Below are 20,384 nucleotides of genomic sequence, written 5' to 3' on the forward strand. Positions count from 1 at the left end.
GTTATTATCATAATCACAATACGTATGATTAAAAAAAAGATAAGAGTAATAACAGTTATAAGCACAGACAATTGACGTTTGCGAGAGAATGATGTCTTGAGTTGTTTATACCTTATATCCAAGTTTATATCTTAGAAGACCATACAAATGAGGAAACAATATCAGGGATGACTGCTTGCTGTTAATTCAGCTGACATGACAGCAAATGAGCCATAGACAGGAGAAAGTAGAAGATCTATGAAATTCCTCCAATTTATTTTTTCATGTTTTTCTTTGTGTACATGATTGAATACCACTTGGTAAATGGTGATATTAAATATGAATTTCACAGTATCTGGTTGCTTTAAAAGACATAACCCCAAACAGTGTTCCTTGTAAAATCGCTATGTAATATATTAGGTAAGTCCTTAGCATCTATTTCCCTTTCTGCTTCCATTGCAGTAGTTAAAGAAGCCATTGTTTTCATATTTCCCTGAAGATTAGTGACAAGCTTGTCCCTTGCATGCATTTCAGTAGTTTTGTGTGTGCCTTTTTCCTCCCCTACAGAAAAGTAAAGGGAGGAAACATTGATGTCCATCCAACTGAGAAAGCCCTTATTGTTCAGTATGAGGTGGAAGCTACTATTTTGGGTGAGATGGGAGACCCCATGCTAGGAGAACGGAAAGAGTGCCAGAAAATGTAAGAACTGGTGATGTTTTAAATAGGTATACTCTGTAGAGTTGATGTGCAGCCTAGCTTCCTTAAAATTACATTGGTTTGCATTTTAATGTACATATTTTATTTCCTTTTTACATTTTTAGATGTGGCAGTATATATATAAACCTGTCGGAATGGATTTATTGCAAAATAAACCTCCGTGGACAGACACTGAAATATTTAAGAAATGCTGTGGATTTGATAGGTGCCAATAGATATATTTCTCTTGGTTTAAGTCCTTGTACGGAGCTTGAAGTTCGCTAAGGCTTACCTGCCACTTTTGCATTAAAACTGAGTTCTCTCAGGAATGTTATTTCTGAATCACCCCTTCTAAATGTTTGAGACTGACAGTTATCACCTAAATTGGACTCGGACCAGATCAAATGCTTTTTCTTTTTTAGCTTTGGTTCAGCTCCATCATCAACGACAATCCATGTTATGACAATCTGAATTGAATTATGTGGCTACGTTTCTATTCTGCACTGAAAAAATAATAAGTAAAATATTTTTAAAACAGTTTTTTTTACAATAAATATATTAAAATATTGGATATATAATAGTCAAGTCTACTGTCAATATGTACTGATCAATACAAGCTTCAAAGAATTTTTTAATCATTATTGTATACAGGCTTCTGTAGAGACAATGCCTTAGTGCTCTTTAGCAATAAAAGATTGAGGAGTCTCTGATCAGTCAGTTATGACAAACATGATTTGTGCAATGCTGTTAAGTTTGCAGTATAACATTTTACCTGTTTACTTTTAATTGTGACAGCCAGCTGACACACATGATATAAAGTTCTTTTTGCCTTACCTGATCTGCATACAGATTTGATTAAAAAAAAACATTGTGAGGAATTCTATTATGTTTTGACTGTTAACTACTTATCATTATTGATGGATAGATGTGTGGAAAATAAAACTAGTTTAAAAGGGCAGTGGTAGCTCAAGAAATAATGTCAACACCTGCTCGTTCATTTTCATGGGTAAACACCTGATCAGAGATACAGTGCAGTGCAGAAACATTGTGGAACTGAGCGAAAGAAACTACAAAGTCCTTGTTTTAACACGCCAATGATTGTTGCTTCCCAGTATTCGCCTCAAGAGCCTGAATGCCAATACGGATATAGCCTCTCTAGCACGAAAAGTAGTCGAAGAGTGTAAACTGATCCATCCTTCCAAGTTGGCTGAAGTGGAACAGCTTCTGTACTACCTGCAGAATCGAAGACACACCCCCAGTGGCAGAGGTAAGGGTAAGGACCATGAGAGATAAGATAAGATCACTTTATTGGCCATATACAATTTCTTGTATTAGGAATTTGTCTTATAGCATACCCCAGCTTGCTCTCCAAGAGACACACAGACAGGGAGAGAAGCTTGGGGTCAGAGCGCAGGGTCAGCCATTTAGCTGCCCCTGGAGCAGCTGGGGTTAAGGGCCTTGCTCAGGGGCCCAACGGAGTAGGATTCCTCTGCTGGTCATGGGATTTGAGCCGGCAACCTTCCAGCCACAGGCGCAGATCCTTAGCACCGGAGCCACCGCACCGCCCCATGTGGCAGACAAGCGCACACACACAAATTGCCATGGAACTGAAATAACAGTGATTAATGGATACTATGTAAAAGAGTTCCATAGATGTTCTGATCTGTGTCACATTCTCTTGCAGAAAAGAAAGAGAAGAAGCCAAGCAAACCGAAAGATCCACCTCCCTTTGAGGGGATGGAGGTAAGGAGATGTGGGTCAGGTTCACTTTTACTTGGGTTTATAACCTGTTTGTTGTCTCTGGCTGGTTCCATGGCTTTGTTGTTGCAGATTGACGAGGTGGCCAACATCAATGACATAGATGATTATGTTGAACTGTTGTATGAGGACATCCCCGAAAAAATCAGAGGCTCAGCCCTCATCCTCCAGCTTGCTCGCAACCCTGACAATCTGGAGGAACTGCTGCAGAACGGTGAGCTGGTGCTCCAGTGTCCTGTGGACAGTACAGAAATGAGATTTTTGCTCAACTCCAGTTTGCCCAGAATGAACCTGCAAGGGAAATTCTTGGTCCCCTTCTTTTTCACACTATAAGTCATATCCCCCCCTTTTCACATAGCCCTGCACTTGTGGGAAATTATGAAAATTGCCTTCTCAAAACAGTCAGGCTTTTTCACTATGTTAAGATCACGGGGACCAGACACATTTAATCACAGATCATCTATCTTAAATTTAAAAATGCCTGCTTCAGCAAACCACGTATATGAACTCAATTACCACTGCAGGGAAGGATTAACATTGGGCCTGAATCCCTGGATCAGTAAAAAACGGAAACCTACGAGGATTTAATACCTTTAAAATGTCTCTCTTATGGTCTGATAGGAATTTAATACATTTACAGTTTCTTTCTCATGGGGACTTTCAGTACACACCCCAGTTTCAGTTATTTTCTCTTATCTGTTGATCAGAAACTGCACTGGGAGCTCTAGCCAGAGTCCTGAGAGAAGACTGGAAACAAAGTGTAGAACTTGCCACCACCATCATCTATATCTTCTTTTGTTTCTCCAGGTACTTATGAGTATCTTTAAATTTGCTTCGAACATCTTTTTTTTTCTCCTCAGGAGGTCTGATTTTAATGATCTTCTGGTCCTTTAAAGTATTAAACTAAAAAGCAGTGTTAGTCTGGTGAAAAGTGCTTCAGGGACAATGTGATAAAGCTACCAGTGTTGCACAGAGAAACGTACCTTGACAAATTATGGTGTGCTTATTAGAACATAAGAGTGAACTTACTGTAGAACATTAGAACATACAAGAGTGCTATATAGTGTAGCTGCAAGCAACCGAGAGTTTGATTTATGTGGTAAGCAGTGCACAGGATAAAACTATGCAATATTTTGATTCCACATGTTTGTTATAGTGAGTCATAACTGCTATATATCTCGATACTATTTATTCTGTCATTTTTTCTTACTCGATTTAGTGAGTCTTTGGCTTGTCACCACTACAGTTTTCTATTATTGAATTTGGAAATATACTTGCTATGTGTCTGGCAGGCAAAAAGTACGTTTCGGCGTCTGACAACCCTGTTTACTTTTTTGCCATTTGTAACCAATTTGCTAGCTAAATATAATTTTAAACTCTCAAAATTGAATTAGTATAATTAGACAGCCAATCCACCTTCAAAGTTTCCTCACATTGATGTTGCGAGATCCAATATTAGGAAAGCAGTATCGACCAAGAAGCTTTTCCAACTGCTGAAGTTCTGGAACATTTATATTAAAAACATTAGAAATGTCAGTGAATGTAATTAAATGCTAAAATAATTTTATTTGATACATTTAAGTTCCTTATTAACATGGAAAGAATTCAGACGTTGATTTCATTAAGTTCAGTAATTTAGATCAGTATCCAGCTTTGCACCCTGTACTTCTGGGGGTGCTTTTGGCTGAGACCTTATGATATAAAATGGATGGAATGAGTTCATTTTAGGACATATTTTTCAAAATGATTGGTGTGAGTGAAATTAATGAGTCAGCTCGCTTTTCTAAAAAGGCAGAAGGAGCTGCACTTTAAAAACTAAACTGCACTGCACCTAAAATTGGTGTTGTCTGTTGTTTTACAGGCTTACAGAAGTGAACTGTTTTTTTCTCTTTTGGCATTCAGTCAATATTGAATAGTTTCATTTAGCACATTCTTAGAATTTGACAAAGAGAAGGATAGTCCTCCTTAAAGTCTGTGATACAAACATTGGAGTTGATTTTTGTGACAAAGTATCTACTTTTAATCCTCATGCCTATTTCTCATAATTAATCATTATTAAGTTTCAAAATAATACTGTTTTACACAGCGGAATGCATTGTAATGTAAACATTTTCAGCACTGTTAGCCTGGGTCTCCCCTGTAATGTTGAAGCAGTTCAAAATTTAAAAGTTTCAAACATACACAGTAACAAGGCCATCTCAAAACCAAAAGGTCCCATTCTCTCGTTGTTCATTTTTTGCTATGATTATCGTTTTTATGCAGTTGGAAATCATTCACTTTTTGTTTCGTTCCAAGCTTTTCACAGTTCCACGGTCTCATCACTCATTACAAAATCGGTGCCCTCTGTATGAACATCATCGAGCACGAGCTGAAAAGATATGACTTGTGGCAGGAGGAGCTGCTGAAAAAGAAGAAGGCTTATATCCTTTTATCCATTATTTCTTTGTGGCGTCTTATACTTACTGTAGGTCTGTTGTGGTGCAGTAACAAATGTTAAAGTGGAATCTTTTTGAGCTCAGGGTGATTGGTTCAGTATTCTATTCTTCATGACACAACAGAATGCTGATGCAAAAAAATATTTTTAAAATGCAAGCCAAGTGGTCATTTCAAATACAGGCCATTCCTAGTACTTCTTTCAAAAAGAAGAATTTCTGTGCTAATATACATCTCTACTCTGTCTACAGCTTTTTAATTATAGAAAGGCTATTTTGTAAAAGGAAGATTTTTCTGTTTTAGGAAGAAGTTATCGATCTTAAAATCAGTGTTTTAGATTGTGTCGAATGCTGAATTAATATACTACATTGCACTTTACATTCGTTTGAATAAGTTACTGAGAGTTTCCTTAACTATAGTTACGTGAAGATGATTCTGACAACCAGAATCTGAAGAAAGAATATGATAAAGCATACAAGAAGTACCAGGGTCTTGTGATGAAACAAGAGCAGCTGTTAAGAGGTAGCACAAATTTTTTTTTTTGCTCGTTTAACAATTAGGAACATTGAACATTCTTTTTCAGAATTGTTTGACTGCAGCTTCAACTCACATTAAAGTAGCATATTTCAGTGAATTAAAATGTTTATTTGACTCCATGTCTGTGGTTTTAGTAAAGATATTTAGTGTGATACTGTCTTACATGAAAAACTGATTTTATCTACAAAATTCTTGAGTGATAATCTTGATTTCTGATGTAGTGTATATATGCTGACAATCAAAAGAAACTTATACCTCTATGCATGTGTATTCTTAGGAATATTATACAGATGTTTGATGTTGATGCAGTATTTCGGCATTATTCATGGCTGCCCATAACACACTTGAGTGACTTTTACTGCACTATATCTCCTAATGAGTGAGGTACTTGATTGGCCACAGGTGATGAAGTTAACCTGTTGAATGTCAAGCATGATGAAAATCAATTTAGAAAAATGCAGAATGGAGCCACCGTGTACCACTTGTGAAGAGAAGAATGCCTTTGTACCACTGGTTTGTTGGAAGCTGGACTAAGTCATCTCAGATGGACTCGGCAGCAGTGGAGTTAAGACCTTTTTAGTGTTGCATCAAGGCTTTGTGTGGACCACTCTCATGGCAACAGCAAGTATAGGCTAGAGATGCAGAATGATACACTACTTCTTGTTTACATCAGATCAGTTGATGGGAAGGTCCATGTGTGATAGTCTGGGCAGTAGTGTCTAATCGCCACAGAACCCCAGTTGTTGTAATCACTAAGTGTGGCCTAACAGCCACTTTCTTGCAAGATAAGAATGTGACTGTCATGTTATGAATACTCTACTTGCAGGTCTTAAGCCTAATTGAACAGAGCCTCAATTTTGTGCTTGTATATGAGAGAAGTGGGAGAGACTTTCACAGTTCCACAAGCGTCTACAACCTGTTGCAAAACATGTCACATAATACATCTTCCAGCAATGGTCATTGCTACTGACTACTGGCCTGTGACTTTCATAATTAGACACCCTGTCAGTCCTGTGAAGGACAGATGTTAATCAGCATAATTAACTTACAGTATATGTGTCTTATCTGTGAACTCAATGTCAGTATGCTTGCAACACACAGAATCTTTTCCTCATGATCTATGAATTAGTTAGTCTTAATAAGTGCAGTATATATAAAGATAGATCCTCTCTTAGATATTGTTTCTTCTGCCATAAAATATAGTAGTGTATATTAGAACATAGGAAAGGAGGCCATTTAGGCTATCTAGTCCTTTCGTAGTTAGTAGTTAATTGATCAAAAGATCTTATCCAGCTGCTTCTTGAAAGAAGCCAGAATATCAGCTTAAACAACATGACTGGGTTCTTTGCTATGCTGGGTTGTTTGCTGTTAAAATGCTATGCTGCTGTACGGTATGTGTTGCATTGATACAATGCATCATAAAATATGATTGCCGCATCCTCATTTTATTTTAGAGCAAATAGAAACTATATTTTCTTTGGAGCCCTTTTTTGACACCTGATGTCTCCTAACTACCCAGTCTTCTACAGCTTTGCTTTGTTTTTTAACATACTTCTTTGTCATTTTCACCTAGTTGCGTTGTACCTGCTCTTGAATCTCGCGGAAGACACACGCACAGAACTAAAGATGAGGAATAAGAACATTGTCCACATGCTTGTCAAAACACTGGAAAGAGATAATTTTGAGCTCCTCATCCTGGTGATGTCTTTCTTGAAGAAGCTCAGCATCTTCATGGAGAACAAAAATGATATGGTAAGGATCTGAGTCCTTCAAGCTTAAGCACATTTGTGAGTCTTAACCTGGGTCGCAGAGTAGGTTTTTTTCCTGACTTTGCCAGCACTGATATTCTGTAGCATGTGGTCCTGCACCTGACCTTAGCCAGTACTTTTCTGTAGATGAACAGACCTCAGTACAAGTATGTTCTTCAAATGAAGATTTATGTGAATTGACGAGAAGAAATTCAATCAAAACTAGTGTTTATTCTTATCAGGTTTATTCTTATCTTTTTTTAAGTCTCTGTGATCTGTTCTCACAATAGGTATTAAAGGTAATAGCTTTTAGAAGCATTTCCCGATCATTTTTAATTTCAAATTCTCATGCATTACTGTAAAAGATTGTGCCATTTGAACCACTTTGGTACAAAACAAACAACTAGTATATTCCAGTACTGTCAGTGCAAGGTAAGACAGTGAGAATAAATGTTTAAACATAATATTGTATCTTCTATTGGCTAGGTACTTTATTGTCCCACCTGGAACCAATCTGACTCAGTAATGCATGCATTCATCAAAACCAAATGAAAGCATTGGCTTTTTATGTTGTAAACTCTCCTTGCTCTATCTTTTAGATAAGAAAGACACTAGGCTTCTCTTTGAAAATATTTCAACGTGGTCTTAAAATGGTATAAATCAAATGTACAACAGAACAACTCTGTAATTTAGTACCAGAATAAGGTGAAAGAAAGATTAATAGGTTTTTGTGGACTGTAGTTTTTCCACTTACAAATAGAACAAAGGCAGCTGTAGTAGATTGATAGACATTATGAAGTAGAAGAGCAAAGCAATAAGTTGTAATAAGTATTTCAGAAGTCACTTTTTAAAATGTCTTTTCATCTAATTTTTGGACTGGCATAAATTAGTACCACATTTAATTTTTTTCATAGGGAAAATAGTGCACCAACTGAATTCAAAAATGATAAATTGCAGCTTTTCTCACTATCGTTTCTGCCTAAATGAGACCACATCAAAATAAAGAAGATTGTTAACAAGTTAGGGAGTGCAGAAATTAGTTGCAGAAACTGTGATTTAGATGGGCAGATGGTTCATGCTTAGAGGCACATGAGGTTTGTTAGAGACTGGCTCAAACGTTTCTTGCAAGGATTTAAAATGTTGCGTTTAGTGTTTTTACACAGAGGTTTTCCTTGGATTTATCATTGTAGTTATTTTCCTTTAATTGCTGTGAAATGTTTATTGACAATTTTTTTTAAATTACGTTTTCTGGTTTATTGTTATTGTGCAATAATGCACATCTTATACAATGTCTGTTTTAGAGGTATTTAGGGATGTTTTGAAGAAAATCCTAAATCCTGTTCTAAAACATGTCATAAAACTATTGTGTTCTTCAAATAGATTTCTTCCGATATTAATAATATGTTTGTATAATATGATTTTGTGCAATCATGTAAAATATACTATTTTTAGATAAATTAATTGCATTAATGTGCCATATTTCATCCAGCAGCACTTTACGTATAAGAGATTTCTTCATTTGCAGGGCTTTTCTATTTTCTCCAGTAATTCTACACTCACCCAAATTAATGATTAAAATTAAACACATAAGAAAAAGCACTTTAATTCAAAGAGTTTTTATTCTCCTGAAAAGAACTGCAACGTTAAAACTAACATTAAGTGTAACAGAAACAGATTATCCAGGTGGATTATATAGGAGTGATGATAAACACCGGAGTGGGTTTCTTACTTTGTTGGAAATGCTCTATTTTCAGAAACGTCTTGCAAATGCCATGGTAACATGAACCAGAGTATTCAGCCTGCTCTGTGGAGAAACAGGAAGACCCCTGTATTTTTGTGATTTTTTCCACTTGTATTTTGCAGGCGGAGATGGATATCATTGAGAAACTGGCCAAACTGGTTCCATGCGAGCATGAGGATCTGCTGAACATCACACTGCGCCTCCTTCTCAATCTCTCGTTTGACACGGGGCTTCGCAACAAGATGGTGCAAGTGGGGCTGCTGCCAAAACTCACTACGCTCATAGGTAAGCCTGCGCACATTCATGGCCATCTGGAGGTTTGATCAGGAACTTGCAGGACCTGGGCAGGACCGGTAATTAAGAGAGGAGGCTATAGCTGCAATGTGCTCCACTGATAGGCATTAAAGTGTTTTGGATTTTGTCAGCAATTAGAAATTTTTAGACTTCCCTACAATAGCTAAGGTTGCACAGCACATCAATCTTTTAGCTTTCAGTGAATTATTTTAGGGGATTCCTATTTTGTCATAGACAGCTTGTAACAGATATTGATGGAAAGATTGTTTCCTATTTTTTTTCCCGTGCACCATCGCATGCTTTTAATATGTTTGCGTCTGGCAAATTTTTTCATCATTTTTAAAGCATTATAATTTACAGCGACTTTTTCCATGCATTGTAAGTTATGGCTCATAATAAAGTAAAACATATAAACCAGAATAAAACTGAAAAATAAACAGTCCGAGAATTGATTAAGTATATATATTTGGAAGCATTAGCAATAATATTATAACTTTTGGCAAAGATGTTGTGGCAAGATATACATTTCATGTTTTTCCGAAGATATACCTGCAATTAGTTTAATAGGGTATTTACTATACAATATTTCATGCTATTTTACTCATTCATGCCTTGTGGGTCAATGCTGAATTTTCGTTTTCAATTAAGTTGCGAGAAAAAAATGTAAACTATTTCAGCAGCCTTTCAGCAGCAATGCCTGTAATAGTTATATCAACATCTTAAACCACTTTAGAACTGTTTTGAAATGTTCCTCCTGTTTAATCTATAAATCTGCTATATTAGAACCATAGCAAATGGGAAAGGTTTTGATAAAATGAGATGTAATGTGCCACATTAGTACCGTGTGCTGTATAGTTCCTGTCTTAAAGGTTGTTTGCATGTGGGTTCCATATTTTATGTATGACATACTTATTTAGTTTTTGCTCTCTTAGCTGTGTTTATCCCCCTGTGGCTCACAATAAGTTGATGATTGAGCACAGGAGGATATTTTTTCCCTGACATCCTTGATTTCTTTCTGTGGTGTTTATCTGTCTAGGTATTCTGTTTTTTCTAGGTCTAGGTTTTGAATTCTATGTATATATATAAAAAAATTACTTATAATCTTCTTCAGTTATGTATGACATTTCTTCTTCATAGAATGCATGTTGTCTGCTTTCATGTGAAATCAAGCAAAGCTTTCATGTCCTTGTTATAGTGCATCTTGTCTTTGTTTTGTAGAATTGCCTCCTTTCTATATTCATCTTTTTAATTCAGGAAAGAAATTGCCGGTCTGAGTACACCTTGATTCAGTTCAGAGTTTATGAAATGTAATTTCAGAAGCATCACCAGATGCTTCTATTATTAATTATATAACCCAAATTACTGTGATTAATCTTTCTAATTTATGTATTGAAAATAATCATGATAAATTTGGTAGCTGTAAAATGAGGTTAAAACTACTGTAAAATAAAGATAAAAATAGGAGGAATAGAAATTTACCATTGATAGTGTGCTGAAAAATACATTTTTATTTAGTTTATATTTCTGAGGAATATTTTTTTCAGTCTTGTGCAGTATTTTTTAGAAATTATGGGCAAAACAGGTATGCTTTCTTTTTAATTATTTTAGTGTTTTGCTGTTGAAAAATAAAACATCACTTTATAGCAATAGATATTACAGGTGTAAGCACTTTATATCCTTTATTAAATCTGGGGTATAAACTAGCATTTGCAGCCATTAAATAAATTGTTTCCTGAAATTATATACAGTATATGGTTTGTGAAGTCTTTCTGTGGGTAATTTTGAGTCACTAGATGGAGCTGCCTTTGAAATGTCTCCTGTGGGTGTCAGGTATCAGGGATAATTAATGCAGTGTATTTGATAGAATAACACTTTTTGTTTAAAATAAATGTTTTCTCTGAACACACCAGTTGATGTTCAGAGCCTTGAGATTGCTGACTGACAGTCTTTAACCCTTTTCTTCCCACGTACTGCTGAAATCGGAGTGTTTCACCAGTTGGATATTGCCATTCTTCTGTCATTGAGGCACTTGGGCTAACCAGTGTTGTTTCAGGCATCTTAGTGTTGATTATTGTGATGTGTAGAGAGGCGATTCTATTTTATATTGAATTTTTTAAAGACTGCTTGAGTCTTGGTTTGTCATGTTCAATGTTCACTGTATGGATATCAGATGTTTCATTGCAAGCTACAATTTACAATTTTGAATCTGTAATTCAAAAGCAAGGGAGTTTTGAGAAAGCATTAAAGTATTTTATGCTACCAGAGTAGAAAGATGAAAAAACTTTATTACTTTATCTTAGCACTGCATAGATTTAATGTATATATATATTGTTTTTTAATGGTTTTAATACTTGAAACACAATATATATATTCAGCATGTTATACTGTATGTAGGCTCCCTCCTTTTTAAACTGTTATGAGTTTCATGGAAAATACTTTGTCCGGACAGGCTGGGATGAGCTGTCAGTGCTGTGTTTACTGTCACTGTGACGTCTGCTGCTCACTAGCTGTTAATGACCTTCAGCTGCCAAGTGATCTATCCCTGTCTACTGCAATGCACATTCATCAGGTAGCAGAATTCAAAGGATATGCCTGCACATTGCTACAGGGAATATTTCTCTATACTAAATATGCACTTTGTTCAAAATCTTGCTACTCCTGCTGGAATGCATTATTGATTGAACACACATCATAACCTTTTTGTTTTGCAAGCCATTAATTGAAAAGCGATTCAAGTAAATAAATTGGGCTAATACAAGATAATACATACTACTAGTAGCAGTTTGGGCTCTTGATGGAGCCTAGTCTTTGTAGTTTCAGTCCTGTCTGTCTCATAGCTAAGCTCCCATCATTGTCATGTTTGCTTTACATTGTGATTACAATATTAGTCATCATGCAGGTACAATGTACCTCAACAGATGTCCTCCTAGATGTCTATGCAGTGGTAGACATAATGAAATCCATAATATGTGAATTCTCTCATGTGTCTTCACAAACCCTTGTCTACTAACAGGCCATGATTTCTACAAATGCTATATATTGTTAGGAGTGTGCTGACATCTATCTTGAAGTGAACAGTCATTTATCAGTATGACAGGACACTTTTCCTTGATCCTGCTTTCTAACACAAATGGCTCACATAATACAAATCAATAATTTAATCTTTTAACTGCTTTTCCTGTTGACTATTTTTAATGTATACATTGGCAACACTGATTTATCAAATTCGGATTTAACACTAAGGTTTACACAACGTTTGAATGGCTGTCTTCTTTCAGATTTCAGCAGACCAATGTATGTAATTAGTCCAAGAAGCAGACATCCAAAAAATTATTGATCGTGAGTCAGTGTTTTGTCTGCTCATTTTATTCAGTTTTGTGTAGGTCATTAATATAAAAACATAAAATTTTCTTAGTTCAACAATTATAAATGTAACAAAAAGCTCAATAGCACTGGATACTTTTCTGTAATTCCTAAATAGTTTGTCTTCTTTCTTAGTTTTTCAACATTATTATACAGATATTAGATATTCTCTTAGAGGTACATCACAATGCTGAGTAATACAGTATTTTAAATAAAGATGTAGTCATGCTTCTTAATGTTGAAAAATCTTACTGTTTTTTTTAAATGAGGAATTTATAATATGGTATTATATATAGTATTTTATATAATATATATAGATTTTATTTTATAATATAGTATTTTATATATTAAAATATTGCATCATTATATACAGTAGTTCTGTACCAGTTAAAAAAATAACTGTTGACACAAGTACTTTTGATGCATGTAAACTTCAAGAAGGCAAAATGCTTAAATCCATCTTATAAAGTTTACTGTACATATTACAATAACTATCCTTAACCTGTATAATTAATTTTTAACAGCTATTTTTTAAACAGGCCTTTTCTGGCTACAGTAGTATTTTGAAACTTTAATAGGCCCCTCTTCAACCCATAAAGAATCTTCAATTTTCCTACCGATGAAGTGAGGCAGTAATAAGGGTCAGATGTGGCAATCGCTCTAATGAGAAGCACATGTCTCCTCCATCAGGGTGCGGTAAAGACTGGTCGGGATTGCTTGAAGTTATTAATGGCAGTAAAATTTATGCTTCCTCCTGTTTTCCCAATTAAACGAAGACGACTTTTTTTTCCTGGGGTCTTTCTAACCACATATGGTTTCAATAGACTGTGTGATAATACTGCCTAGAGCGTCTCAATCTTTTTTAGTACAGTCTCCTTTCAAAATGAATTGTTATGTAATAGGTCAGTGTGTGTCTGATTTTTAGGTCCCCTGGGGCAGCCATAATTAATGTGTGGATTTATATGAATTTTTGTTTTTCAGTTTGTTCCTTATTTCACTATGTTTGCAGCAGTTCTTTGCCAAAATCATTTATCAGTGGTACAAGTCTGGCATGTACAATTCCCTCTACGCAATATCCACATTTTATTCCTTAACCAGTGCTTTCTTTTCTTAGCTCTCACATTTTCACATAATGTTCAAACTTCATGATTTGTTTCATTCTGCTAGCAGATTAGGGAAGTACCTGAAATACTTTCAGTAAAACACAAATATATTGTTAATATAGTGATTTTTGACTATGTGCTTTTCATCTTACTATTTGAGAGCAGTGGCTCAGAATATTTCCTTTTATTAGTGTATTTAAGAAATGTACCCTTCTGTTTCACGTTTTTTTTCTTTGTTTTGGAGTATATTTCCTTAAAAGTAGCACAAAGTTTTATAGCAGTCTACAGATAGACTCTTCCAGAGAAGTTAAGCACTTTGACGTACAAGAAGATTCCATCTGAAAGTGGCAGAATTGGATATTGTTTCTTTTAAGATAGATCATTTCTTCAAAATATTATGAAATAAAGCTGTTTTATAAATCGATCAGGAGGTGAGACATCCACTGAAGTTAACACAGCATGGAGCAGACTCGCCTTCCTGTCTCTTTAGCACTGAGAAGAGCTGTCTTGAAAGAGGCAGTTCTTGAGACATTAGAAATTATATCCAGAGGTCAGCTTTATCTTGCTCTGTGAGATCTGAAAGTACTCATCAGCATTTTAAGAATGAGATGATGCAGTGGGTTTGTTGATCACAGTACAGCATGATTTTGCAATTGTAGTCTCTTGTGGTGGCCATTAAAATTACACTGAGGTTTTTTTATGAATGGCCACACTGATTTGAAATTGCCCCAAGTGAAGAGAACAAGAACTTTTCAGCACTTTGATTAGGGAGAAAGTCATCCGTTTCCAAGCCAGACCACGAGTTTACCATACATGTTTTCAGCAGTCATGGGATTGTTTTGTCTGTTGGTTATTTTTTTAGTTTTTCAGTGAACATTGTCCTGCTCGTACTGTTAATGTTGTTTGTACATGTTTCTAACTTTTCTAATTTCCTTTTAAGATGGGATGATTTTTTTGCTAATAGTTCTTTCATGTGCATGCAGCCATGTGAATATCATATGTATATATAGTATAAACGATAAAACAGGACTCTTATACTAATATTTTGTTCAAAAGGTAACAATTTATAAAAATCAAAATATTCTCTTTTAAACATTCTCTTTCAGGTAATGAGAACCACAAGCAGATAGCAATGTGCATCCTTTACCACATAAGTATGGATGATAGGTTCAAGTCCATGTTTGCTTATACCGACTGCATTCCCCAGGTAAGCATATGAATGAACAGCTCAATTAGGAACTAATATAATGATACAACAATTACATTTCAGAAGAAATACTGTTTGTAGGCATGTATTGCTACTTACTAAAATACTTCATTGAGTTCTAGTCAGTCAAGTAGTACTTTGTATTTTATTTTAAATTAATATTTTTGATTAATATCACCCCCAATAATAAAATACAATAATTGTTTGATCTAATATTCATATTTCTAGCTGTGCTGTAAAGCCATGGAATATATCTATTTAAACTTGTACTTATGTAGTAGTTTGAAAACTACCAGATAAACAGTTAAATTTGAAACTAGAGTGATTATTTGCAATTTTGGCTTGTTCACATCAAGTGCCTTATATCTCATTTGTATGACAAGATCACTTCAGTCTTCATCTCACTAGAAACCTTGGCATTTTAGTCACTTTCTTTTGCTGCCTACCAATTTTAACAACTTATTTTTATATATGTGATTTATATCAATTGATCAGCTTTCAAGTTTATTTTTTAACTTTATTTTTCTCCTTTTTTACAGTGTTTTTCAAATTTAAATTGCAGTCACAATAGTTGGTTTTAAGGTGTTAAAAGATTCTGGAACAAAACTCACTGTTTTGTAATTTTGTAATACAATTTTTAAGTATTCAAAACATAGCAGTATACCCATCCCATAAGTTTGAGTATAAAACATATTTACATGAAAAAACTGAAATCTCGGAACAAGAGGCATTTGTAACCGGAATCTTGACGGAGTTTAGTGAGAAATACAAACAGAATATGAAAAGTGTTCTCCATCCAGTCACTTCCAGCTAATGATATATCCGAAGCCAAGTCAATTGCCTGATCGGCACCAATTAGGACTACAGGGTCATGGGGTTAAGATTGTTTGTCTGGTAGTGATTTCAAAGAAACAACATTGTTCATTGTTGGGATCTTTAAAATGCGTGTTTTGTTTAATTAGGTGAAAATGCCATCCAGATGCTCATAAAAAGAATTTTATTGTTAATAACGTAACCAATGAACGCGAATGGCTAACTCCTGATGTCATTATGATATTCAATACAACTTTTGCCGAAAACCAGTGAGTTGGCAGTTCATAGCTCCCCAGGTACTGCTCCAGCCTTGCTTGGACCAAGATACTCTTTGATCTGCAGGCTCATGCCTTTGAAGATATGCTGCTTGCTTCTCCTCCCTCGTGACAGCCTTCGTCTTCGTGTCCAGCTATCTGCAGGAGTTTGTAGAGCAGAGCAGCAGATCAAACAGCAGAGCTGGGGAGTAGTTGGTCATGGGGACAAATTCCTTAAGAACAGAAAGGTCCTGCCGTAATCATTCAAAGATGTTAGAAAGGGAGAGAGGTGTGTGCAATGAGGGAGGAGTGGGGGGTTGGCCTCTGGTCGCTGGTAAATAAGTAAAGTCAGGTGCCAGAGAGTCTAGACGCGGTGATTTCAGTCCTGGGACTATGGTATCTGATACTCAATATGGGACTTGTCTGATTGCACACTGCTGCCTCTTCACAACCCGCTCAGCCTTTTAATGCTTTCCTGTTTAATGTTAAATCAGCGAACGATGACGATGACTGTTATTTAGAGCTGGACCGTTTTTTTATATTTCCTGCGTGATTTTGTGATTGCTTTGGTTTTCACCATAGGTAGCAGCCAAGGGGTTACTGTTCAGATCCAGTTCTTTGGACGTGTTGACTTGATTTGACTTGACTGCGGGATACTGTTTCAAATCACTAATCTTTGAATCTTAGTGAAATTTACAAATTACAAGTGGGCATTTAAAAAAGTTTTACCTTTGGAGACTTTTCCTCTTTATTGACCCATTTTCCATTCCAGAGAGCAGTACATTGACATTTTATTCATGAAATGTCTCGTGCCAATTATTGTGATAAAGTGGCTGATTTATTAAAAACTGCAAGCAATAGTAATAATAAGCATTTTTTCTTCAATATAAAATAACTGTAAAATGTATGAAAGTTCTGGTGTTTTTGAACACTATTCAGTTATCGAGCTGTTAACAATTATCGACAGTTAAATGTTACCATGCTGATTTTCAGTAATGTTACAGTATGCATTAGACAGTTGGTTTTAATGGTAGACAATTGGTTTTAATGACTTAAGAGACTGAATGTTAATTTAAATTGAAATGACAAAAACAGTTCCTGTGATTAATAAATGCATAACATAAGTGCTATATACTGCATATATATATCACAAGAAAACAATTGATGACTATAGAGTTATAATTTAAATATTAAATATTTTGTAATATGTTTCCTAATGTAGATATTTGAAAATCCAAATAACTCTGTAGTTCATTTGAGAACACACTGTGTAATGTGCAGAGAGCACTTGAAATGCACTGTAATGAATCTTCATGGCTTTAGAAAAGAACTGATCATTCCTATTTGTAAATTAGTCATTGTTTGCTTGTCCCATTTCTAATATAGGACGACATTGGTAATCTGTATTGGAATCGTTTTCAGTTCAGACATGATCAATATTTCTTTCCTGCCAGCTGATGAAGATGTTGTTTGAATGTGCCGAAGAGCGAATGGAAGCAGAACTAATTTCATTTTGTATTAACCTGGCAGCCAACAAGAGAAATGCACAGCTGATCTGTGAAGGTAAAAGTTGTGCTAGGCATGATTTATTTTTTAATGAGTTAAATAAGTTAATAAGTTAAGATGAATTACATAATCACCCTTTCTTTGTTTTTAAGGCAATGGTTTGAAGATGCTAATGAAAAGGGCACTGAAGTTAAAAGATCCACTTTTGATGAAAATGATCAGAAATATCTCTCAGCATGATGGTCCCACTAAGAATTTGTTTATTGTAAGCACATTTTTACTTCAATGTCCTTCCTTTTAATGAATTGAATGAACATGAATTTCTGAAAGGTTTCTCTTCCATCATTGCCAATTTTTTGGTTAAATTGAAGAGTGCTACCTCAGAGCACTGTCACTGATATTTCTGTAAATGATCATATTTAGGCTAATGAAGTCCACTTTTTAATTGACTGTTTCCTAGGACTATGTGGGTGACCTGGCAGCACAGATTAGTCCAGATGAAGAGGAGGAATTTGTGATTGAATGCCTGGGGACTTTGGCTAACCTGACCATCCCAGACTTGGACTGGGAGCTAGTGCTGAAGGAGTACAACCTGGTTCCCTATCTGAAGGACCGCCTCAAACCTGGTAAACACACTTCTGCTGCACCATCTTTCAATAGCAAATGCTTCACTGGAATTGAGATGTTAAGTATCAAACCTCTGTTCTTCCTCTGCATTTTTCTCAGGCTCTGCAGAGGATGACCTGATCCTAGAGGTGGTGATAATGATTGGGACAGTTTCAATGGATGACTCTTGTGCAGCTATGTTAGCAAAATCTGGAATCATTCCAGCACTCATTGAACTGCTTAATGGTAGGTCACCCATTTTAGCCATTAGGTCAAGCAGCTCAGCTCATGTCTGTTTTGTCTTCTGGTTGGTGAACTAAGCAGGTTTCACTCACTTAATTAACTCTTTTAGATTCAGCATTACAGTCTACTTGAAAAAAAACTTTGCTCTAGGATACGATTTAGAAATGCCTAGTGAACCAAGCATCATCTGAGTTGGTTGAAAAATAAGGTTGTGTGAGCGAATGTTTTAAAATGAAGTATGTTCAAGAACACCCAACGTTCTTTTTCTTCCATCTCTCATCTGTTTTGTAATTCAGTTTTAAAATTTAAAAGATATTCCATAAAAATGAACATGAATCCATGTTGGCACTTTCTGAAGGGTTAAACTGTCTTGTATACAGGTGTTATTCAAAAAGATTTCTAAAATATTTACTAGAATTTAATATGTAAGTCAAAAAAGTTAAAGCAATGATATGGGTCAGGTATTGATTTTCAGGTGACTTTTCTGTTGACATACAGTCTAATAGATGGAGTTCTTCCACACAGCAGCAGTCAACTTGTCTGTTTTATTTAACTGCATTAACTTGATGATTAGGGAAAAATAACCAGGAATGAGAATTTCACTGAATATTCCTTGAAAAACAGAATTTCAAACTTTCAAAATTTCAAAAAATGTTTTGTTTTCTTAGTCATACTAGAAAACAGAGATACCTGACCAAAATAATTAATGGAAAGCTTGAAAAGACTATAAGTACATAAATAATATTTCCCACAGCACATGAGAATCTTGAAAAGTGAGATTTTCCCACCTCCTTTACAACATTACTGAATATTTGTGTGTGCTTCCAATAATGCAGATGTTAAATATCCCAGGAAGGAAATTGGCATGGTTTTACTTGATGAAAATCAGCTCAGAAAAAAAAGCCATTTATAATATCTTTAAAAAACACTTTTTTGGTTTGATTTTGCAGCAATTCTAAATACAGTCTGTAAACTATTTTATTTCATAGCAGTGGATGAAAGCCAAGTTTGTGTTGCATTGTTATCTTCATAAGACGTTTGCTTCCCAGGAGGCATGGTTAAAACGAGCTGGAAGAAAAGTAAAATAAAAGCCTGGATTTAGAAAGATTTGTGGCTCTGCACCATTTTTCATATACTGTGTATTCCTTTTAGACTTCGCGAAACCGATACCTATGTGTTATTAAGTTGGTTTTAAATGAATTGTGTAGACCTATGCCATTTATTAAAAATTATAATAGCCTCAACATTATCTCTGCCTTCTCCTTTTACCTTGTGGATGATTTTGTCAGCTGTTACTGGGGTCTAAATTATTCTTCAAGTATGCATCCCAGCCTTGCATCATGTGTCTTCACTGTATCAAGTCAGAACATGTTTATACATGCTTATCAAAACTAAGTGTACACTCCGTAGGTATCAAATTTGTATTAAAATTCAGCGAAAAAATAATTTTGATTGGATTATTAACACTTCAAAATACCTAGTAGGCTGCATTGTTAGTAATGAAAATTACAATCCCAGAACATCCTCTAAATGTGTAAAACATAGTAAATGAACCTTTAATATTACAAATAGAAATAAAAAAATAATGAAATTAAGATTTGAATGAAGCTCATGAAGAGAGCCATGAGATACTATACTGAAATTTTAACATTTAAATTTTGCGTTGCTATATATAAATTATAACCTTTTGGGCAAATATTTTTCCATCTGTATTTTGGTATAATTTTGTTGTTGTTGTTTTTTTTTACTTTCTTTTGCAGCGGAACAGGAAGATGATGAATTTGTTTGTCAGATTGTCTACGTTTTCTACCAGATGGTGTTTCATCAGGCAACCAGAGACGTTATCATAAAAGAAACCCGTATCCTTTTTCTTACCCAAAAATATGTAAATAGACAGTTAAAAGGGAAAGACCCCAATGTGTGCATGTAACATGATAATATCAGTTGCAATTTTTTTAAGTGGATGAGGTGGGTGATCGGATGTGTTTTCATTTGCCCTGATTACTGAGGTCACCCATTAACTCTTGCTTTAAGGTAATTTAATCAAGTTTTGATCTATTAGAGCCAAGGGTGGTTAATTTCACTTCACAAAGTCTCTCTGCA

At 35.2% G+C, this 20,384-nt stretch overlaps 1 protein-coding gene across 1 annotated transcript in view; it reads left to right on the top strand.

The window, feature by feature from the left end:
• kifap3a (kinesin-associated protein 3a) overlaps window positions 1-20,384 on the top strand; it is a 30,876-nt gene that overhangs the window by 710 nt on the left and 9,782 nt on the right. Inside the window, exons 2-16 of the mRNA XM_088927136.1 lie at window positions 547-678; window positions 1,788-1,942; window positions 2,360-2,418; window positions 2,506-2,647; window positions 3,141-3,240; window positions 4,729-4,853; window positions 5,290-5,388; window positions 6,977-7,155; window positions 9,015-9,177; window positions 14,759-14,859; window positions 17,381-17,489; window positions 17,585-17,697; window positions 17,893-18,058; window positions 18,159-18,284; window positions 20,042-20,140. Coding sequence (XP_088783262.1) covers window positions 547-678; window positions 1,788-1,942; window positions 2,360-2,418; window positions 2,506-2,647; window positions 3,141-3,240; window positions 4,729-4,853; window positions 5,290-5,388; window positions 6,977-7,155; window positions 9,015-9,177; window positions 14,759-14,859; window positions 17,381-17,489; window positions 17,585-17,697; window positions 17,893-18,058; window positions 18,159-18,284; window positions 20,042-20,140 — 1,868 coding nt within the window. The remainder of the gene's footprint in view (window positions 1-546; window positions 679-1,787; window positions 1,943-2,359; window positions 2,419-2,505; window positions 2,648-3,140; window positions 3,241-4,728; window positions 4,854-5,289; window positions 5,389-6,976; window positions 7,156-9,014; window positions 9,178-14,758; window positions 14,860-17,380; window positions 17,490-17,584; window positions 17,698-17,892; window positions 18,059-18,158; window positions 18,285-20,041; window positions 20,141-20,384) is intronic.

The sequence above is a fragment of the Atractosteus spatula genome, chromosome 11, assembly GCF_055471065.1.
Source record: "Atractosteus spatula isolate fAtrSpa1 chromosome 11, fAtrSpa1.hap1, whole genome shotgun sequence".
Taxonomy (NCBI): domain Eukaryota; kingdom Metazoa; phylum Chordata; class Actinopteri; order Semionotiformes; family Lepisosteidae; genus Atractosteus; species Atractosteus spatula.